Genomic DNA, 22,784 nt, shown 5'->3' with positions numbered 1-22,784 from the left:
CAAAAAAAAAGTCTGAACTTACTTTTGCAGGTGATGCTGACAAACCTGGTATCTTTTATGATGAGGGACCTTAAAAATGTGACAGTTCTGCCCATCAGAGCTGCTTGAACTGGTACCTCTCTGTTGTCTGAATGGTGTCTGAGCCCTTGGTCATGTCTGTGTGCTGCTTTGTTTCGCACACAACCTTCCTGTGAAATCTTAGCTGGCCTTTTTGTCTGGAGCTTGACTCCTTGGTTGCTGAACAGATCCATATGTAAAGGATTCCCTGGAATGACCTTGGACCTTTGGTGTAAGAACATCACAGTGAATACTCCATTAGGATTTATGAAGTCTTAGTAAAGTGTTTGTGTCCCTAGAACTGGACAGGAATTCACAGAGGATGCAGGGAAAGAAAAGCCCTTCCTCCCTGACCAACAGAACTGATATGTGATCTGGTATGTTCTCAGCGTCTTCCTTCAGCAGCTGGAGCCCTGCAGAAACAAAGCTTCAAGAGAAGCTTCAGATAAGCCACATTCAACATGAATAAATTGATGAAATGCCTGGAGTCCCCTCTGCCAAAGCCTCCTTCTTTTAAGGGTTCAGGAAAATAGAAATTGCTTCTATTGCAGACTTCAACGTGCTGTGATTGGAGTGGGCTTTCCACATGATATTGAAGCTGGTGTTAGTGAACTGGGGAGGAATGGTCAAAAAGCTGTGGCTGATTAAAACTTTCCAAATGCTACTTAAATACTGTTTTTAGCTCCATAAGTCAAGGTACAGGTAAGAGAAATGGGTCAGGGAAGAAATGACTCCGTGCAGGAAGGTAGTATTTCTTTTTCTTGAAAGCGCTTGGTAATTGGCTACATCTGCACCGCTCAGACTCTTGGCAGCCTAAGCATCGTTTTGTGGCTCTTGCTGGAGGAAGAAAAACCTGCCATGATTTGGTGCGACATAGTCGGGTTCTGCTGCAGCTTGGGTGTACCAAGATGAAGGCTTGAGCAAGTCTAAGAGCAGTCTGGAACGATGCATTGCTTGGGGAACTGTGGCAAACTTGACTTTCTAATTGGTATAAGGTTTTTTAATCACTCAGAAAATTGCTGGTTACCTCTGAGTGCTGGAATTGCTTTTGCCTGGTGCTCGTTGGTGCTCTACATGCCCTGCATCGGCAGCACCCGCGCTGGGCTTGCCCGTGCTCCAAGGGTAACGTGAAATGGAGCAGCCCAAAACCTGCTCCTCAGCCTGGGATTCGCATGGTGCTTCCCGCACTCCCTGCTCTGGGATGGAGAGGAAATAACCTGTGAAATGGGGAACGGCTCCTTTGTCACAGACACAGCCGTGGATCTCCTGCTGCCTCCTCTGGCCTTCCCAAGACAAGTCTGCACTCTGGTTGGATGAGAGCAAAGTAAACGTTGACACTATAGTAGTAATTTACACCTGTAGTAGTTCCAAAAACATCATGAGTCAGATTGGAGGAAATCAAGTTTCGGACTTTTTGCCAGTTGTGGCAGTTGACATTTTTATGCTGCTTGCACCGTTAGGAGACAGCAGCTTCCTTGCCTCCCAGAGTGGCTGAGGTAGGAAGAGGCCTCCGGAGATCCTCCAGCCCAGCCTCTCTTCCCCGACACCCTGGGTGCCTGGTCCCGATGCCCTGGATTGCGCTCGGGGGGCTCCTGGACACCCTGGGAACGGGATCCCGCAGCTGCTGTGTAGCCCGTTCCAGTGCTCAGCCACCCTTTCAGTAAAGAGCTTTGAAGTAAAGGTCACACTCCAAAAGCACAAGGAGCACGAGCAGGCTCATTAAATTTGCGGTGCAATTATGAGCGCTGGCCCCGTGGCTTCCCCTGCTTTGTGCTGGGTTTCCCTGCCTCATTGCACTTGCTTGCCGGGCAGACGCGCTGCCGAGGTCGGCATGTTTTTCCTATATGTGGAGCGTAGCTTGTTCCCAGCTCTGCTTCCTGCTCACCTTTTCCAGACTTGATCCTGGGCCCCGAGGAAACGGCTCTGTATCCCCTCGTGTGTAATTGCTGCTCTGGGGCTGGGTTGAAGGGCCAGCAAGGAGAGAGGACGACGACTTTGGTGCCGCTGTGTGCAAAAAGGCTTCTAAAACCAACAGGTTAAGAATCTGGCATCAGCTTTCAAGGCTTGTCATGCTGCTGGGAAGGATAACAGAGCTGAGGTCCTTGGTGCTCTATCAAAGGCAGGGCCTGTGGCTCTTTAGCAAATCCCTCCGGATGCCCCTGTGTGCCGGGAGCCGGTTCAGGGCTGTGCGTTACTGCCCCCCAGCGCCGGGCTCATGGGGGACAGGGGCCACACTTGAACATGAGGTAAATCCTGGGGGGAAACAGAGGATTTTTGGGTCACTGGCCCTCATCAGACCAGACACTTTCCATTCATTAGTAAAGCAGTTTGGGGGTTGCCCTTTGGCCACATCTGTTGTTGCTTTTCCAGGCTGCGGAGTCTTCAATTAGGGTTCATTAAGGACCGTGTCAATCACAGGGCTCCCCAGGTCCGGACTGAAAGGAGTGGTGTGCGGGGCTGGCACGGTGCTGGTAATGTGCCTTGGTACCGAGGGCTCGCTCTGGGGCTTAATTAGTCGTTAGCTGTGCAGAGACGGCCTGCAGGCTGCTGGGCGGCCCCTGGGCTTTCAAAGTCGCCCTACAGAAGCAGAGTTCGGTGTAAAAAGGCACCTGCCTTGTTCAGAAGAGCTGATCCGAGCCGGGAGCGTTTACCGTTTAGCCTTTGGAAGCCTTGGCACGGGGAGCGGTGGGTCAGGCCCGCAGTGCAGCTCCTGTGAGAGGAATGTTGCGAAGCGCCTGCGCCCTTTTGTGGATGGTGTCGGCATGAAGATACCCCAAGCTATAGCACTGATGTATTAATACAGGATTTAATTCAGTGTTTCCTGGATCCAGGCTCTCTTCGTTTTATGTTGTCTGTAAGACAGAGGCTGTAGATGTCCCATACCTGTCACAGAGGCAGTGAAACGCAAGTGTCTTGTGCTCCCCTCGCTTGTCAAAGGTGAATATTAAAGGCATCTTGTGGTTGGAAGTGCTGCTTGTGCCACTTAAGAGTAGGATTTTATTTCAGCTCAGGTGCCAGGTGGTATGAAGCCAGGAAGCTTGAATGGGTAAATGCCTTGTACCAAAAGATGGGGACCGTCCCGAGGACTTGTCCTGCTTCCTCGTGAAATAGCGTGGTGACATGCAGGGTTTGTGAGGAGCTCATGGAGATGAGTAGTTGTCTCTTGCAAGGGCTTCTGAGTCTCTGTTTATCTGGAAGGAAGCGCCACCTTCCTCACAAGTAGCCCATAAACGTGGAGCTCTTTGAGCCTATCTCGAAGTTGACGTAAGCACTTTGAGAGACACATCACGGAATGTGATCCGTAGAGTCCTGCATTGCAGGAAGCAGGTGGCACATTTCATGTGTATGTTCTGAAGGCACAAGATCCAATCGTGTTGGCCTTTGTTTGGCCCGTGCTGTGGTCTTGGTCTTAGTCTTGCTGTGCAGAAGGGCCGCCTCCCCGCGTGGGTTCCTCTAGGCGCTCCTGGCTCCACGTGTGGAGTTGGACAGTCCCCGCGTCCAAGAGAAACCCCGAAGAAGACGGAGCATTTCAGGTAGCGCTGACCTGGGGGATCTCTGCTGAGCACCACGTGGAAACCCAGAGGACAAGGTGGGTGAACGTTGGGATTGCTCCTTCGTTCGCTCCAGGAGTGTCAGCTGCCCGGATGTGTCCGAGGGCTGCGTCTCCGGGAGAGGGGATGGAGGGGAAGGTGGGGACTTGGGTTTATTCCGCATGTGGGTCACACACAGCATGTAAGGGGGATTCTTGATAGGGCTTTTCCTGATGGCTTTGACCTGGGTATGAAAGTTAATGTGCTCCCAGTCTTGGCAGGAGCGAAGCAGGTTCCTCTGCAAAGAAGAAATTCCTGCTGAGTGTTTAATTTGGATGTTAGCCTATACATATGTGTGTGTGTGTATGTATAAATTACATGAAAATCCCGCTGACTCAGCAAGATGGGGCAGCTGGCAGAAAGCGGGGTGGGAGTCATCATTCTAGAACTGGATCAGGGACTGGCCAAGGGAGCAGCGTTTGTTTGCAAGCCCGATGCTCCCATCTCCTGTCCCAGCAAGGTGGAAAACCAGACACTGTTCTGCCCAGACCCATTTGTGCTCTTCCCTGTTAAACATTAACTTTCTGACGAAGCAAATTCCCCATGTGCTGCTGTGTGAGGGCCAGTAAAGCTCAAGCCCTGCGTCAAGGGGACACCCGTGGGCTGGCGGGTTATTTTGCAAGGGCCACGTTGCAGTTAGAAGATTTGGGAGGTTGCTCCTCTTGTGTTTCCGTTTCTCCTGGGAGAATGCTTGGAAGCCTTAGTGGAATGTGTTTTGCTTTTCAGAAGGTCATGGTGATGAATTTGGGAATGTTTTCCAATTCAATTTGAGTGGTTTCAGTGAGCGAGAGCCCAGTGGAGTCCAGGCGTCACTGCCTGGGGCTGCCGCACTCCGGGTGCCTGGTTCCTGCAGCAGGAATCCCCTTCACTGGGTGAAGGGCCTGTTCCCGAGAGCTGGTTTTCCCTGCGGTGAGTGAGCGGGAGTTTCCAGCCCCTGGTTACCCCTGGATGCCTTGGTGGTCACTGCAGGTCACCGTCAATGTGTGGAAATGGTGAATGGGACACTTGGTGCCAAGTCAGCACCCGCCTTGTGCTCACATGGAGTTATATAAATTCCCACTTCTTGCTTCGGATCCGCTGTTCCTTCTCTCCATAAGCCTAAGCAGCCTTTTTTATTTCCCTCCAGGCTCCTGCCGTTGGATTGCTGATGGTACAAAACGCTTGAGAAAGATGCCTTTCTAAGGGGACGTTTGGGGAATGTTGTAAGGGAGGGACTTGATTTAGTTTGAAGTCTAGTTAGAACTTCATCCAAGCCTGTTTAAACGGGGAGAAAAGCTGGGCCGTAGGATGGTCACGGTAAAGGGCTGGCGAGCGAATGTCCCCGTGTTCCCCTTCATTTGGCTGGATGTCCCTGACAGCAGCTGGGCTCCTGGCACAAACAGGGAAGGCTTCCCAGGATACGGATACGCTGTGGCGGGTCATAGGATAGAGAAGCCCTCTCCTGGAGGTCCCTAGCGAGGCGCTGGGCTCCCTACCTCCACCTCCGGCAAAAGCTCCGTTTTATCCTGCAGATAAGTGCCGGGGATCCCGTGGGTGGGCCCAGGAGCAGGGCTATTGCAGAGCTTTTTACACAGATCCGTCCTCCGACCCTGTTGCTCCTTGGCTGCTTTTTGCCAGAATTCAGCCCAATTACTGGAATAGAGAGTTGCAGTTTCACATATCAATTCCAGCTGATCTTGAGCACAGAGGTCTGTTTAAATGTCACTTAATAAACACAGCTGGGGACTGCGTTTCCCGTGGGCTTTCCCGTGCGCCCCGGTTGGATCCACGCGAGGTTTTGCGGGGGTGACCTCGCTGGTGGTTCCAGGCTGCGACGAGGGGAGCCTGGCTTCCACCTCGAGCTTCCACGTTGTCCTTTAAGCGCCTCTGTGTCTGGCGGGAACAGGGACTTGGGAGGCTGGGAATGACTTGGGATGAGTTACAAGGGCGGGTTCTGATCCCGGCCCCGGACGGGGGGGCAGAAATCCAGGCGAGTGGGGATCAGGAGCCAGACCCGGCCTGACTGAGCTCATCCATGCTCTGCTTGGGTGGGTCTTCCCAAGCAGCAATCCCTTTGCGCTTCCTAATGACATGAATTTTCTCCCTTCTGCCCCTAGAGGTAAGTAAAATAATTCATAAGAGTTACCTACAATTAAAACTGTTTTTTCCTATTTGGATGTAGGTTTTATTTCAAAGCTGCGTAAGTGCTGGTCGCGTACGGCTACCTGCATGTCGCAGATGCAGCACAAATTCAAAGTCATGGATTCAAACCCGAACGTGGCTGCGTGCTTTCAGGATTAGTGTTTTTCAAACATGGTTGGACAGGATCTAACAGCATTTCACCACATCTCCCTTCTAGTTCTTCGAGGAAAGAGTGGTTTTGTGCTTAATGCTGACGTATTTAGCACAGTGTGCGATATTCCCACGCGGGTCAGCGCGCGCTTGGGGCAGACCCTGCATAAACAGGGAGCAGCAGGTATTAGCAAACCAAAATATTAACTGTGTTCTGGCCAGCTAAGGTGGGGAATTAACCGCAGCTCCACCAGCGTGATGGAAACAGCTGGGAGCTCCCGCTCTTGCAGATCCGTAAAGCTTCTATAGGAGTTTATTTGATCACGTTTAGAAGGTGGCTTGGGAGCAGCTGTGTGGTTGGTAGGATAGTGCCTGCCCGGAGGGGGAGCCTCCTCGGGCTGCAGTGCCTGCGCCAGCACAAATGGGGGTTTGTCCCCATAGCGGAACCGTGGCCTTAATTAAAACACTGTCCACATACCTGGCTTCCCGTGGTGGGGACTAGTGTTACACGGGACAACAGCATCCTTGTTCAACATGCAGCAGGAGACGCTGGACTCGCTTTCATTCAGTTTTTTTCCCCCTTGTTCTGTTCCACATGCTCATTGTGCATCTCAGAGGGGGCATCAAAGCCCCCTCAAACACAGACCTGCTTGCACGGTCTGTGCTCCTGAATGGTCCTGCACTTCCCTTCCACGTTGGGCAGCTGGATGCAGCCCCCTGAGATGGCCCCTTTTTTCCTTTCTCTTCCCTTTTTTAATGTGCAGCGAGGGTGGTCTCGCCGCGTAGCTGCACGTGCAGCCTCCCACCAACCCACTGAACACCCGTTTGGGAACACGGTGCATTAGGGGCTGCTGCAAGCCCGGCTAACTTAACAATGACCATCTAAATATATTTAGATATATATTGAGGAAGATATCAAGGTAGGACTATAGCCTGTGCCTGACCTCTGGCTGCTTGAAAAGGGAAGCCCTGGTGTCGGGGTGCAGGGAGGGAGAGCGCACTGCCTGTAGAACAACCGCTCGGTGCTGGTCTCGTGGTGACCCCTGTTTATGTTTGCATGATGGATTCAGTGCAATAACTGCTTTGGTGTTTTGGTGTTTGGTCTGAGATGGAGGGGAGATCCGTGGCTGGAAACTGGAGTCCAAATACCCTGGGTGACTAACGGAGAGAGATGCACCTACCCCAGCACAACTGGGCATTGCTCATTATATTATGTATTATATCGCCCGTTAATTAGACACTGCTGGTTAAGAGCAAACACAGCCCTTGGGAAAGGAGGCCGTGGTTGTGCCCACTAACATCCCTCCGCGTTGCGGGATGGGACAGAGATCAGTTTAGCTCGTGAGGATGACGTGGAAATGAAACACCCTGCTCCACTAAAGCAGAATGCGCTTGGCTTTGGCTGCCTGGGCTGCTTTCCTTTTCCTTGCTTTGCAGGAATTCCTCACGTGCACGGCTTTTTGCAGGGTCTTGGATCCAGATGTTTCGTGGCAGCTTTTCTGCAGGGGAATGGACTTCAGCCTCTGCTTGCCTTCAATGCAGGGCTTCTTTGGGAAGTGCTTGTCCATGTATTTGAGTTGGCAGAGCTGTGCAGCGAGGCCTCTGCCGTCCCTGTGCCCACGTGTAGCGGCCGGGGGCTTTTCCCTAATAAACTTGGCACAAGTGGCCCTGTCCTCCGGCTCCCCCTTTCCCTGGTGAGCCGAGAGGCGGAGGAGGGAGCCAAGTGGAGCCAGATGGGCTGAGAAGGCGGATGTGTCTCGCGTGCCTGGTGCCGCGGTGCCTCTCACGGGTCTCAGCTCCACGCGGCCTTGGGTTTCTCTGTTTCGGAGAAAGGAAAGAGTTTCCTGGAAGCTGCTTTTTTTCCTTTCCGCCTTTGATATTGGTGGCTGCATAACGGGCTTGGGGTCGTTCCAGCCAGGTCTCCGAGCACCGAATCATGAAATCCTCTGGGAATAAGATGCAAGGAGTCCTTGGGGATCACACCAAGGTTTGAGGTGTCCTTTGCGATCACAGCAAGCGCTTCACCGAGGCCATGGGCTGGGGAGCAGAGAGCAGATTTGGAGACTTCCTCTCCTTCCCTGGAGATCGATTCCCTGGAGATCGTCCAAACCTGCCCGGATGCGACTGGGTGCCCCAGGCTCCAGGGGCTGGACTGGATGGTCCCCAGGGGTCCCTTCCAACCTCAGCCATTCTGTGATTCCATGAGCTGTGCCGCGCACGGAGCTGCCCTGCCGGGCTCAGAGCAGATCCTGACATAGACGCTGTCCCGATGAAGCGATGGACACAGCTGGAATGATGAATCCCTTCAGAGCTACCTGCGCAGGGGACGTGGGATCTCCCATGGATGCCTGCTCGCGCACACACATGGATTTTTATTAGGCAGCCCGGTAATGCTTGGCCGGCTGCCTGGAAACTATTGTAACCTCTCCCCAGAGTGGGAGCTCATGAAAAATAACTTCTGGGGTATGGATGGTGTGGTCTTCTAGCAGGCCCCTAGTTCCCACTCCTTTATAAATATTTACTTTTATCCATCAGTCCTCAACAATCGCTTTACTGGCTGGCTTTGGCGAGAAGCTAACGGTGCGAGTGTATACATTAAAAATTACTGGACCACACTTGTGGTTGGGTAATTATATGTGAAATTATTAGAGGTGGGGCCATAGGATGGTGTTGTAACTTGTTTTTTTTTTTTTACCTTCCTTAAAGGTCCTGGTTTGGGGATAGAGGTGGGCTATTCATCACAAAATCTTTTAGGTCTCTGTTAATTTAATGTGTTACCCTCTTTCCCCCTTTTTTCCCCTCTCTCATGCCCACCAGGTCCCAAGCCTCTGTGAGGATCTCCTCTCGTCCGTGGATCAGCCGCTGAAGATTGCGCGAGATAAGGTGGTGGGAAAAGACTACCTGCTGTGCGACTACAACAGAGATGGGGACTCGTACAGGTGAGTTCCCCTCCAAGGCCAGGGTTTGCAGAACCAAAGCCAGGGGTTGCTTCTTCAGGCAGACCTGGAGTTCTCCAGGTGGTCCTGTTCAGTGAAGGTTCAGCTTGAACGTGGCTCTTAATGAGGGTTTTTAATCATCCTCTACTGCAGCGGAGCAGCAGCTATAGATGTTGGTTGCTTGTCCATGGGGGAAATGAAAAGAAGGCAGGTTTATAGAACAGGAATTAAACAAGTCTTCAGCAGATGGGCAGAGCGTTCTGTCAGTCCTTTAATGCCATATCTTTCATTAAGAGCCCCAGATCTCTTCCACACCTGCAGATATTAATAGTAGAAGCTTCAACTCAACAATTAGCTGTTCAGGTGCTTTCCTTGGGTGCTAAAAGCAGATTTATTTTAAAATAGTAGAGAAGAACTTGGACCTGAGTAGTAGAGAATAATGTGCAGCTCAAATCTTGTCAGACCAAACCAACCACCTGATCTATCTGTATTTGTATGAAAGTTATTTAAATGCCAAAGCCTCATCTTGGAATATTTAAGAAAGAACAAATTCCAGCTCTGGCATGATTGATTGTTTGTACAATAGGAACCTGAAGACAGGGGATAATCCCGGGCACCCCATGAAGTTTCTGGCGCTGATCTTCCCTTCTGTCAGCATTTGGGATGGCCGGTTACACCGGGATTTGTGCGGATGGGCTTTGGTTTCGAGCATTGAGTGTCCGTGTCCCGCTCGGAGGCCTCTGGGCGCCTTGGCCTCCGCTGCCTGAGGGTCTCCCCTTGTGTCTTGGCAGGTCGCCCTGGAGCAACAAGTACGACCCGCCGCTGGAGGACGGGGCCATGCCGTCCGCGCGGCTGCGCAAGCTCGAGGTGGAAGCCAACAACGCCTTCGACCAGTACAGAGACCTGTACGTGCCCCGCGCCTGCTGCGCTCCGCGGGCTCCGGCTAGACCTGCCCGGTGCACAATGTGGCACTGGCTGCCTTTGGGAGCAGCGTGTCCCTGTGTAGGGAGCAGCGTGCCCCTGGATGGCTGAGGAGCTATACATGCATGTATAGCAGCTGATCTGCTCTGGGGGAAGCTCCGCCAGGGTTTCACTGAAAGAAAGCATGAAATTAGGATCACATTTATCAGCCGATTGCCAAGGCAGATGCTGAAGTGCTTTCCTGCCTCCTTTCCCCGCTTTTAGCAGATTAATGGGGTCTTTGTCCTGAAATGACCTGTGTTCTCTTTTGATCTTGGCTAAGTTCATTTTCCTTCCCTGTTCCCTCAAGATTGCGGCCTCTCTCTCAAAAAAAAGCAAAGAAAGTAGCAGCAGGTTTCCCATGTTCCTGTAAAATGATCCATGCTGTTCTGTGAAAATGCAGCCGTTATGGGCAGTAATGCACTTCTGCTGCAAAGGCCGCTCTCTGGGGCTTATGTTTTAGGCCCTGTCTTGTTAGATACAAAGCAAAGGAATTAACAGAGCATGTGTAGGAAAATTGCTAGGCAGGGTCCATTTAAAGTGCAGTATCACACTGTGCAGGGGACTTTCTAAACAAAACGATTTTCTAAAAGGTGGCTGTGCTGGGTCGTGCCCTGCGTTCACGTCTGCGACGTCGCGTTTCGCTTTCACGGCCTCGGATGGGATGGTTTTTTGCAACGAGACTCTAGGCTGACTGGCGTTCCTTCCTTCCCTACCGGGTGTATATTCCTGAGGTGCATCTCTAACCACTGTTAGGTTTGTGCTAGATAGGCAACAGATGCTAGGAAAATGATCCTATGGGAGCAGTAATGCACAGAACACAGGAGGCCCCAGTGTGCTTCAGTGCCCTCGCCTGCTGGACGTTTTTTTTCTCTAATGAGGGTTTTTTCTAGGCTTTTTGAAGCAGTTGGTGAGCAAGTAAGTAAAGAGAAGAGCTGTGTTAACTCCCTTTTTATACCCATGAAATGATGGCATCTCCCATAGCTCGCAGCAGGGCAGCATATGGAGTATCTATCTGCAGCTGGAGCTTGAGGTGGCTTTAGGGTATCCCGTGGCCTTGCTTTCCAAGGGGAATGTTTGCAAGGAAAAGCTTTGCAGGGCCGCGGGTTTTGTGGTCAGAGTTGCTTCCTGCCCATACCTGCTTTAACGCAGACTGTTCTCAGCTACGTCTGTGGTTGCCCACCCCTAATTTCTGGTTTCTACTTGGGTCAAAAAGGAATATACCAAGTTTAAATTTGCTCCCTAATGAACACATTAACGCAGCACATTTCCTAGTTACCCACTTGACGAAATCGCGCGCCGCCCTCTCCCCCAAGCGGCCGTTTAATCCCGATCTCCTGCTGCCAGGTTGAGCTCAGACATTGCCTGCAGCTAATGCCCTGGTATGTTTTTGTTCAGGAGATGATTATTCCCAGATGGAAGGCTCCCATCCCGCACCGCCCCGGCTCTGCGCTTCCAATCTCGTGAAGATCATTTCGTCCAACACATGGTTGTGATTTATCGCCCTGCGCTTGGCGGGCGCGTGCGATTGATTGGAATCAGAGCGTAATGAGGACCAGGGAGCCTGGCTAAACCCAGCTCTTTGAGACTCAGGGCTCTGTCGTTCGGGGTACGAGATAATCAGGCTTTTAATGAAGTCATCTCGTGGGCCTTTATTGTCTGGAAGAAGTTGTTTCTGGAGTGATTAAATAGACCTCCCTGGGGAAGGATGCTGCGGATGGGAATATCTCTACAAACAAGATTGGCTGTGGCAGCTTTTGGTCAGTTTAGTCATAAGCTTGGCATAAATGTAGAGGGTGATTTCTTACCTCCGTTTCCTGGGTTAAGTTGGATTTATTGGTGCTTTTGATTTTTAATAGCTTAAAAAAAGAGATGAACTTCTCTGAGTCATCCTGTTTCTGAAAATACATTTGTTGATTAAGGTTTTGAATTCCTGCAGCAGACTAAGCCAGGGAGCCCGGAACTTCCCCTTGCAGCTTTGTTTTCAAGTCGATCCATTTTCAGAATTGCTGTATTAAGCCTCTGGACAAGGACATTCCTGGGAAGAGAAGGAGGTCTCGGAGGGCGTGCGGCCACCTGGAGCACGGGTAGGAAGGAGGAAAAGCCGAGTGGGCCATGAATGTTGGCCCGGCTCTGCCGCTCGACCTTCAGTTCCTTCCTCCTTGCGCTCCGTGCTGGGGCTTTGCTGTGTGCACCAGGCCCTGTGCTCCGAGTCAGGAGCAGGGCAGGAGGTTTCCCCTGGGACCCCCGTGCGATTCCCTAAACCCTGAGCGCAGAGGGTGGGAAGCTCCTGTTGGGAGGTGGGCACCGATGCCGCGGCGTTGCCACAAAGCGCCGGTGAGGCGCTCAGTGCTTCCCAAGGAGCTGTTCCCAGGGAAAATGGGACAGAACTGTGAAGTTTATCATAGTTCTGAATTTGTGGTTTGATTAGCTCTAAAAATACCTACTTGTGTTTTCAGAAATTTACATCATCATATCTCATAAGTAGATGCATTTTAAATTTATATGTAGATATACTGAATATGTTCAACAAGAGACTTGCGTTGCCATCATTTCCCCTGGTAAGCGTGGCTTCTGCAGGGGGATTTATCATGGGGTTCCCGCAGCCGAGTAGCAGGAAAATGAGGAGCAGTACTTTGGAAAATGAGGAGCGATACACTGGAAATGAGGAGCGGTACATTTTGGGGTTACATTTTAGTAACGAAGGGTCCTCAGAAGCCTGGGAAGCTCCCGGTCTTGGGGATCCCTTGTGCAGCCCATGGAGCCCAGCCGTGCAGCGGCGCCTACCCAAGGAGCTGGGGTGTTTGCCGGGGGCTCGTGCACCCATGGGGGCTGCAGGGATCTATGTGAAACGCCCATGCGGAGCCCTGGGGCTGCGGGGCAAACGGCTGCTCCCAGGACGCTTCGCTGTCCGTTGAAGCCCCGGTTTGGCTGACGTTGCAGGGCTGCCCGGGAAGGTGGTGTGCATGGTGAGCGCTCCCGCGGGCACGGCCGCTCCACCCTGTCCTGTCCTGCACGGAGCTGCTGTCCTGCTACCGGGATATCCGCACTGAACACAGAGCCACCCGGCCTCGGGGCAGCTCAGCTCTCTCGGTGCTGTCCCGAGGGGGCCTCTCCCCTTGCTGCCGGTTTGGGGGTGCCTTGGTGGTGCTGGAAGGTGGGTTGCTCAGACCTCCCCCTCCTGTTCCTGTGGTCCTCACGCCTCGCTGTGACGTGTACTCAGTCTGGTGTCTGCTCCATCATCCCGTCCTTCAGGTGATGCTCCGTGTGGGTGTCCATGGGACACCACAATCCCTGCTTGTGGTTGGAGTCACCGTCACTCCAGGGACCACTAGGTGAACGCCCCAAATTTTCTTTTGGGGTAGATTGGCTTTTCTGAGAGCAGGGCCTCGGGTCTGATCTAGATGGATGGAGATGCTTCCATTTCCATGCTGAAACTCCAGCAGTTGGAAGAAATATTTATGTAACCTCTGGAAAAAGAAAAAGAAGCTGGAAGTTGGGCAGCTGCCTCCCCTGCCGGGCCCCGCTGGAGGCCGGGCCTTGCTCCGGCCCCGCTCTCCCAGTGCCTGCACAGAATTCCTTACCAATTCACATGCCGACTCTCCACCCGCCTTGGCTTCCAGCACTTCATAAAGCCTTGGATCCTTCTTGGCTTAAATATGTGTGTGCAGGCTGGGCTCGATGGTCTCTAAAGGTCCCTCCTCACCCAAAGGATTCTGCGATTCTTTCATTTTCTTTTATTCTCATTCCAAAAGTAAGTCGTTCCATGGAGTGACTTTATATTTTCTTAATAAAAAAGATGATATTTTCCAGGAGTGCTGCGGTGGGTGAGTGACAGATACCAAGCTCGAGCTTTGGAGTCCACCTTGGGAGTGGATTCAGCGCCAGGGACGTTCCTGTGGTGCCGCAGTCCCAAAGGGAGTGCCCCTCGGCAGCCCTTGCACAGCATTTGTGTTGGCCCTTGGGCACTTTGGGAAAGACCATGTGCCATTTGAAAAGGACGTTCCTTGCCACGAGCCCTCGGAAATGCTGTTACATGGGAAGTGCAAGGATAATGCACCCGGAGCAGGGATCTGTGGGCAGGGAAGATCCGTGGGGAGCGGGAGCCGCGCGAGGCCCCAGGGCCTTGGCAGCGTGCCCGCGCCCGGCTGCTTTTTCTCTGGTCCCCGGCGTCCCATGGAGAGGGCCCAGGCCCCTTGCAGGCAAATCTGAGGTCATGAATGTGCAGCTCCATTCCTGCCAACCTGCGTCTGGCTTCCGAGGACGTGGCAGCCACTTAACCTGGAGCGCTGCTTCGTTCCTCGTGAAGAAAACTAATTTCAGGGAACATCCCCATCCTCAAATGCTGCTTTCCTTTAGTTTTCCTTTAGTTGCTGCATGCAGAAGGGTGAAGTACATTGTAGTGACCAACATTGTATTTCCTCCTCATGCAAGATGGGTGATTTCTGTCTATTTTATCATATTTTGGTGTGGTGAAGTGTTGGTGAAGCCCCCAGTGCGCTCAGGCTCCTATTTATTCCAGCATGCCTGGACTCAGGGCTGTTCCATCCCTGGCACTGCTGCTCCAGGCTCGAGATCACGGCTCTGGCGATGTCAAAGCGGCCTTATTGAAATAGCCTGTTAGTATTTAAAACAATATTAATGCTGTATTTGATTCATTAAGTGTACAAAGGCAAGTTAAAGCGTTTCCATGTGTGTGCTGTTAGTTCTGGCGGGAGGTTCCTCAGATGGTTTTATGTGGTTTCAGACAACATTTTAGCACATTCTTAAAATACCCACAAAAGCCTTTATGTAAAATCTCATAAAGGTGAAGCACATAAAAATGATTCTTTTTTTTCTCCCCGTTTCATGTCATTAGGATCAAAGTACAGTAGGTAAGAATAAATTTCCCAAAGCCTTGTTGCAGTCTCCCTTTTAATTAATGTTTCATGCTCATAGCAAGCCCATAAAATGGGTAATGGGGGAACTGTCTGTGCACATGGTGGCTGCTTTGAGGGAATTCATGACTTAGATACCTGTTTTTCTAAGCAGAATTCTGCTGGAAATGGGTAATAGTTTGTGCTCTTTGGCCTTGCATTTCAGTGTGGGTTGGAACGTCGCTCTGCCGAGGACCTGGAATTCCCGTTTCCTGCGGCAGCGAAAAGCCATTGGTGACCCTCAAGAAGCTGTCAAAAGGGTGCACTTCAGTTTATTAGGTTTAAATCACTGCAGGGTCCTTTTGTAAACATTATTGGTGGCTAAACAAGTGTTGTAGGCCAGTGCAGAAACACTGAGCTTTTGTGATAACTTCTGTGAGTCCCTTTTAACTCATTTGTTTTGCAGGAGGGTTCCCATTTAGCCCCACTTGCAATCAAGGGAACAACTTCACCCGCAGTGTAGACCTATTTACTTGCTCCCTTCTGCCTTCGTTAGCTGCCTTTATGGTGAAAACCTTCCAGGCTTTCCCAATAGGGAGAGAAAGGGGTGGAAAAAAACCCCAAACCCTGTAAAATAAAGCCCGTCTCTCAGCCTGCTTTGTAGCTTGCTCTTTTACCAGCTGTTACACTTAACTGGAGTCAAAGGAACCGTTTGCTCAAGAACGGTGGAAATCTGTAACTAGCTCTGTTTCTCACTGGGCTTCTCCTTAGCAGAAATGTGCTTTTTTTTTTCTCTTTTTTTTACAAAAAAAATGAAATGAATTCCCTCTAAAAATATTTAGTATTTCTAGCTGTTGAGAGTGTGCTGTCTTAAAAATATATATATATTTTTGGTAGGCTGTAGAGACCCTGGCAGTTTGTGGTGATGCTGCTGGTTAGCTGGTTAGCTGGGGGCCGCCTGCTCCTAACCTGCCCCTCGGCTGCTCCCTGCAGGTATTTCGAAGGCGGCGTCTCCTCCGTCTACCTCTGGGATCTGGATCACGGCTTCGCCGGTGTGATCCTCATCAAGAAAGCTGGAGACGGATCAAAGAAGATTAAGGGATGCTGGGACTCCATCCATGTGGTGGAGGTTCAGGTACAGCCCCAGGGCCACCAATATCCCCCCGGGAAAACAAACCCCGGTTAATTGCAGACAATTACGGCGCACAGGTGTTCCAGCCGACAATGCCGTATTGTGTCAGGGGCCCGAAACTCCTTTCCCCTGTTAATTTTGGAGAATTACCTGGAGCAATTTGGATGCGGATAAGTCAGGGCTGTAATCGAAAAGAATCCTCGAAGAATGGGAAGTATGCTGCTCCCTGTGCATGCGGGCCTCAGATAAGGGTGGTGGTTTTTTTTTTTTTTTTGAACATAAATGTTTGCAGATAAATATCACTAATTAGGTAATAAAAACGAGGGAGCAGGAGGTTAAATTGCTATAACCAGAGGTGCTTTTGGAAATGCAGGGGAATGTGCACACGTACAATTACTTATTTAAAACAAGAGGGAGCAGGAGCGTCGTGTGAACAGGGCTGTGCGGGAGAGCTGCAGCATCTGCAGTCCTGGATGATGGGGACGGGAGGGCGTTGGGGTTTTGAAGGAAGCGTCACCTTCTGTCTCTCCTTCTCGTCCCTCCACCTTAGGAGAAGTCCAACGGCCGTACCGCTCACTACAAGCTGACCTCCACTGTGATGCTGTGGCTGCAGACCAACAAAACGGGCTCTGGCACCATGAACCTCGGCGGGAGCCTCACCAGGCAGGTACGTGGTGCCCAGCGCCCCGCACTGTGGAGCCGCCACCTCCGGCCTCCCCGGGCAGCGGGTCCTGCGGCCGCTCAGCCCATGAGCAGACACACGGTTATTGAGACACCCCTTGAAATTCACTTGCTGGCTTTCAGCTTAAAGTATGCAGCTTTCATCGGGGACTTAGTCTGTCTTCGAGGTGTTAGTGTTGTGTTTGATATTCTTAAATTTTATACTCCCTTATGTACAGGCCAGACAGATACTTCTTTATCCATCAGATTTCTCCATCTCCTTACCGGAAGATTCTCATCGCGTTATAAAAATGAGGCAATTTGTCATCTTCCCTTTATTTTATTATTATTTTTTAATGCCAGCTAGGCCACCATGATTAAACCCGTTTCATATTGACTAGGAGATTGAACCTATTTTGTATTGACTAGAAGATACTTTTGTTCTTCAAAACTTTCAACCTGTTCCTATCCCGCTAAGTCTTTTGCTGTTGCTGTACCAGGAGACTGACACAAGGTAAGCACTTGAATTTGGGGCCAGGAGGAAGACTTCGGCTTCCTCCTACACCAGCTGTTTTTTGCAAGTACGTTGCCACATGTGGGGCTGTGCAGGTCCCACTGTGTGTGAGGCTCCAACGAGCAGGTTGCAGCAGCCTGATGAACCCAGGGCACATCAGGCACGTGGTTGTGGCCGTGAGTGACTTGGAGAGATCGGCAAGAGCTAAAACTCCTTCCTGAGGCTTCCCAGGCTGTTGCTTCCCATCCCAAGGACAAGGCGCGAGCTCTGTGGAACGCCCCGCGTTTTGGTGCAGCTTGGAGCCAGCAAAGGAAAGCAGGACCTGCAGGGAGGAGCTGGAATTGTGCCTTGGCTCTGCAGTCCCAGCAGCTGAGCCTGGATCTCCACAGGATTTTTCTTTCCGTGTTGACTTGCAGGAGAAGCTGATGAGGGAGGTGAAAAGAAAAGAAACAACCGAACTTTGAAGACAGTCGTCAGCACTGCTGAGTCTCGTAAAGTGTTTACAGTAATTATGCCTGGGTTACGGTGACCCGGACAAATATTTAATCATAGGCCTTCCTAATACTTGAAATCCCAGCTGTGAAGTGGGGGCCAAGGGCCGGGCTCTGGCGCAGCCGCACGGTGCGCGGTGGCCGCGCCAAGGCAAACAGGAGCCGCTGAGAACGGGTGTCCTCGGTGCACCTCGGCCCAGACTCTGGCCTGCGCTGGGCAGGTTCATGCTTCTGTCGTCGTATTCACAGCAGATCATTTACTTCAGATGTGATGCATTAGGGCAGAGGTCTGCTTCCAAGGCAGGGAGCTATTTTCCAGAGGAAGGAGGGTGCGACTTTGCGGGGAAGCAGAGCCTGGGCTTTGGGTCAAAGCGCTGCAGACGTGTGTTGCACTTGGGCCAGGGAGGCTGCAGTGCTGCACACCAGGCTTTGCTGCGCTTAGGTGTGCGCCAGGATGCAGGGCAGCCCCGTAAAGCACCGCAGAGACTCCCTGGTATTTGTCACGATAGGTAGATCTCCGGGGCCTGTGCTCTGCCGTGGGCGAGCCCTGGGTTGGCATCGAGTGGCACTTCCATGTACAGAGCTAGCCCGGTGACTTGCCGGTCACTGCAAGCATGTGCAGGTGCAGAGCGCGTTTCCAGCGGGGAGATTCCAACCCGGAGAGCAGACACCGTCCTTAAGCTTCCCTTATGTGAGTGGATACTGAGTGAGGAGTATTTTGGAGTGTAGATGGGAGCAGAGAGGAACCAATTGTCCGGGAAATCAATTCTGCTCTATGCAAAAACGGGTGTTTTTCCAGCGGTTTGGTTATGTAATAGTTGGTTTGTGACAAAGAGAGAAGCAGAGAGAGGAGCTGGCAGGAAGCGGCAGAGGGGAGGCCTGGAGCAGGCGCCGGATACGCTCGTGGGTTGGAATCGGTGCTCGGTGAAGGATGAGCGGGACCATGGATACGCTGATGGAAATGGGCAGGCTGGGAGGCCGGAGTGCATCCGTGCGGAGCGGCCAGGCTCTCGCCTGCCTTTGTGCCCTTAGAGTCTGGAACACGCGGCGCGGAGACGCCCAAGTTTCCCTCGCCGATATCCAAACAATTCCGCATATTTTCCACCTGGAGGCCCCAGTCTGGCTGTGTCCTCGGAGCCTCTGGCTGTTTGTGCTTCGTTATAGGGATTTCTGCATCGCTCTGTGCCCGGAGCAGCTGTGCGTGTCCTGACTGGTTCCTCGGAGTCACGGGGCGGATGAGTTTCCTTCTCATCATTCCGGTGTTTTTGGCCATTTTCATGACGAACTGACGCGTTCAGCCGGCGTTCCTCGTTTCGTGTTAACTCTTCTTCCAAACAGTGTTTGCAGAAGGCCCGGATGTGCAGCAAACGGCCAAAGCAATGGAGCCATCAGGAGCTCGGGGCAGCAGGAGAGCGGGTTCCCTCAGTCCGACTTGCCGCACACGGTGGGGACGGGAGGCCGGGAAGCTGCGCGGCGGCCGCGTTCCTCACAGACAGCAGCCAAGGCCGGAGCCGCGCGGATCCTTTTGGAGCACTGGGATTTCTTGGCCCGTCCCAGTGGCTGATGGGGAGTGGCAGTGGAAAGAAGAACTGGTTGTTAACATGAACTCTCAGGCTGGAACATCCCCCCCGAGCAAGTAGCCCCTTTGCTTAAGCAGCTCCAGGCTCCCTGCTCACTCCATGCAGGAACAGCCCACGGAGGGAACCCCTGCACGTGTTCGCAAGGACACTGTTCATCTGGCTGCTGATTCCATTAAAACAGCCTCTCGTAACATCTCGCCTCCCCCAGCACATGCAGAACCTCCTGGCAGCTGCTTTTATGACGACGTAGGAACGTGCGTTTTGCAAAAACAACCCCGTTTATGGAAACAGCCCCGTTTCGGGTTCCGCTCCCGAGTCCTGCGCCTGATGCGTGCGCCGTGGACGCCGCTGCCTCCCTGACACCCACGGCCGGTCCATTTGCACTTCCCAAACCGGCTGCAACGTGGACGCGTCTGCAGAGCTTGACTTTATATCCTGCCTCTGGGGGGTTGGATCCCGTCTCCAGGCTCCGTTCCGTGTAAACAGTCCGACTGCGACCGAAACGGGAACTTACCCCTTCTTGTGCTTTTTCTCCCCCACTCCTAGGTTCTCTCTTGCCTTCAGGCTTCCGGCTAAATTACATGCTTCCCCAAGCCTGTGAGATACTTGGCTTATTAGGAGAAACCTGTAGCTGGCCCAGACTGTTAAACTCTACCCTGAGGGAGGGATATGAACAGATGGATGAGAGAATTCAGTGGGATTAGTCAAGTCCTTTGAAGGCTGCTCTTCCCACTGCATTTTTCTCCCGGCCTTGTTTTCGTGCCGTCTCAGCACATCTTGCAGCCGTTGAGTTTCCTGGGGCTGTTGCTCGGTGTTCAACAGCTTGTCTGCATTTAGTCAGAGGAATTTTCCTCCCGAGGAATGGGGGAGATGGCTTCTGCTGCTAGAGAAAACACTGCTGGGTCGTGGACGGGCAGCATGGCCCCTGCGTGAGCATCGTGTGAGCAAAGGCAGATGAAATCCAGAGCACTTGGCATTCGGTTCTTCCAGCGCCCGCTTTTGATCTCGGGTTTTTAAATCCCGGTTGGTTTGGTGCCCGTCTCCTGTTGCAGCAGAGCTAGGAGCATGGTAGCACTATATGCTTCATAATGCTATATGCTATCAGTATATGCTTCATGACGCTATATGCTATCACTGTATGCTTCACGAGATGCAGCTCGGAGCTGCTGTTTCCCTCCACATGCCCCCTGTTTCCTGGCGGCTCATGGAAAGGGCCTCACGTGACTGAGTGTCTCCGTGTGTTTCTGTCCTAGATGGAGAAGGACGAGACGGTGAGCGACTCCTCCCCGCACATAGCCAACATCGGCCGCCTGGTGGAGGTGGGTGCTCTCCTGCCCGGGCTTGCTCCCACGCCCAGGAATTTGGCTCCATGCTTTTGTCTTTGCAAAGTTATTTACCCCTTCTGCACAGTGTGGGTGCCTTAGCAACCTCCCTAGGGTGCCCTGAATGGTTTGTAGACACCAAACATGCTCTCCCTGCGCTGCTTCGCACTTTCCTACTCCTCACGGTAGTAACCTCCTCGTAATACAATTGGTTGATAATGAATTTCCCTCACCTTCGTAGCTGCATTGGGAAGAGAGGAGAAAATTCCTAATAAAATAGATAATAATGTATATGTTAAAGAAACTGAGGCCTTGAAAGCAGGCAGGTATTTCTCTTTAGGTCCTTTTTCTAAGTGTTTAGCTTGAGTGAAAACAACTGCAGAAAGAAGATGATGCTGCTTGTTTGCAAGGTATTTCCCAGGCCTGTTGCCACTCAGGGCTAGTGAATTAGTCAATAGCTCAAAAAATGCCAGAAACCCCCAAGCACAAAACTCCTGAGCTGTCGGTTCTCAGTGAGCGACTTGCAGCTCCAGCTCCATCCAGCGCCAGAGCAAGGCGGGGGGAGCTGCAGTTTCCTTTTGCAGCGGGATGCCAAGAAACAGGATAGCTGGGCGGAAAGTGCCCTCTCGTGGCGCCGAATCCTATGAGCAGGGATTGCTCCGGCAGCCGCGGAGCTGAACCCGTGCCTAGGTTAGAGAGGGGACAGGGATCTCTGTGTCTGCCCGTGGTGGGAAGGGGCTGGGTCACACGGAGCTGCAGCGGCAGCCGGGGAGCGGTGCAGAGTCTGCAGAGGTGCTGAAGAAAACACTGCAGTCACTGAGGGTCGGTGTCTTGTTCTCTTACAGGACATGGAAAACAAAATCAGGAGTACGCTGAATGAGATCTATTTTGGCAAAACGAAGGACATCGTTAACGGGCTGAGGTAAGGGGCTCGCCGGCTTGCAGGCGGAGCCGCTGCTGCCCTGCAGCTCCCCTTTCCAGCACAGAATCCCTGCAGTCCCTGTGGTTTGGGAAGTGCTGGTTGTGGTGTGGTGTTCGGGGAGCGTTGCTTTTCTGCCTTCTAACTACAGGAGCTTGAAGTGGTGTTTTAATCCCCTGTTCCCTCAACAGGAAGCAAAGAGCACTTAGCAGCGCTTGTTCTTTGGGGTTATTCTTAATTGTGTATTTTATTTTTCTACATGCCTGAAAGTAGTTCTTAAATTCCGAATCTCCTTTCTAGAATCCTTAAAAAACAGCGAGCTGGTCCCAGACTAAGACTTGACATTAGCAGCTTGCAAGATTTGACATTATTTTTAATCCTCTCTTTCTCTCAACACCTCTGGCTGAAACATGATGCACTAGAAAGATAAGTGAGCGAGTCCTCTGTGCTTTTCCGAAGGAACCTCCCGGTACAACCCCCAGGCAGGAATTTTGTGTAGAATTCCCAAGCTGGTCGTTCGCAGGCTCCTAGAGGCAGGGGGGAACAGTGATGCCAAATCCCCTCCTCTTGGGCATTGCAAATAGACCCCCCCCTACACAGTGGGGTGGTGCAGAGGAGACGGTGCAAGTACCTCTGCTGCCACTCTCCTTGTACTGAAATATGTTAGAAGGAAAGGGAAGAAATCTGTAAGCTCTCCTTCAAATGATAGTTCCTGATGTCTTCTTAGCAGCACGGGCAGAAGCGGTTGGCAGTGCCCAGGAAAGCAGCTGCTCCTCCTGCCCACCCCTGCTTTCCGGACAGCCCTGTGTTTTCCTTGGTGCTGCGCAGGGCTTCAGCCAGGGAACCTTCACTAACGTTCAAGGGAGCTGTGTGGTGCAGCCTTTTCCTTCCCCCTGAGCCTGGCTGCAGCTTCAGTCACTGGTCGTGCTCGGGGCCGCGTCGCTGGGGCCGCCCCGCTGAGCGCGGCCGCGCGCAGCCTCCGCTCCGCCTCGGCCTCCACGCCGGTCCCGCTTCCTCTCGCTGTTGTGTCCTGATGCTCGCTGCTCCTGCCTGCGCTCCCGGGGCTTCCCGGCCTCCGTGTTGCTGAGTTCTCCTGACTGTTCTTTTCCTTGTTTACTTCCCTCCTTTCTGAACTGCTCGCCGTAGATCTATTGATGCTATCCCCGACAACCAAAAGTATAAGCAGTTGCAGAGGGAGCTTTCTCAAGTGTTGACCCAGCGCCAGATCTACATCCAGCCTGATAACTAAACCGATCCAGGTACCCCTGCCTGTGAGGTGTGACGAGGACTAAACCAGGACTCACCCCGCCGAGACCTCTGCATGATAACCGAGGCCAGAACTAACCCCCTAACTGCTGCAGCCCCACAGGCAGCCTGGGCTCCCCGTTCCACCCGACGGTTAATACTTGTCTGGCCACCTGGGCGCTGTGGCTCCCTTCCAAGCGCTCCTCTTTCCCCCCCTGCCCCGTAATCCAACCCCCCCATGCTCCGACCCT

The 22,784-nt window shown here is 52.3% G+C and overlaps 1 protein-coding gene across 2 annotated transcripts in view; it reads left to right on the top strand.

Annotated features, from left to right (window-relative positions):
* Positions 1-22,784, top strand: part of CAPZB (capping actin protein of muscle Z-line subunit beta) — a 37,226-nt gene that overhangs the window by 12,640 nt on the left and 1,802 nt on the right. Inside the window, exons 3-9 of one of the 2 annotated variants that reach the window (XM_026053615.1) lie at positions 8,736-8,857; positions 9,646-9,759; positions 15,664-15,805; positions 16,353-16,469; positions 20,301-20,366; positions 21,215-21,291; positions 22,435-22,584. In XM_026053615.1, coding sequence (XP_025909400.1) covers positions 8,736-8,857; positions 9,646-9,759; positions 15,664-15,805; positions 16,353-16,469; positions 20,301-20,366; positions 21,215-21,291; positions 22,435-22,537 — 741 coding nt within the window. In that variant the 3' untranslated portion in view covers positions 22,538-22,584. Of the gene's footprint in view, positions 1-8,735; positions 8,858-9,645; positions 9,760-15,663; positions 15,806-16,352; positions 16,470-20,300; positions 20,367-21,214; positions 21,292-22,434; positions 22,585-22,784 lie in introns of those variants that run through there. The other variant, XM_026053614.1, reaches the window with a different exon arrangement.

Source organism: Nothoprocta perdicaria, unplaced genomic scaffold (assembly GCF_003342845.1).
Source record: "Nothoprocta perdicaria isolate Ctin4 unplaced genomic scaffold, notPer1 scaffold_117, whole genome shotgun sequence".
Classification (NCBI taxonomy): domain Eukaryota; kingdom Metazoa; phylum Chordata; class Aves; order Tinamiformes; family Tinamidae; genus Nothoprocta; species Nothoprocta perdicaria.
The sequence above is the reverse complement of the archived record's forward strand: the minus strand, read 5'-3'. Positions and strand labels throughout refer to the sequence as shown.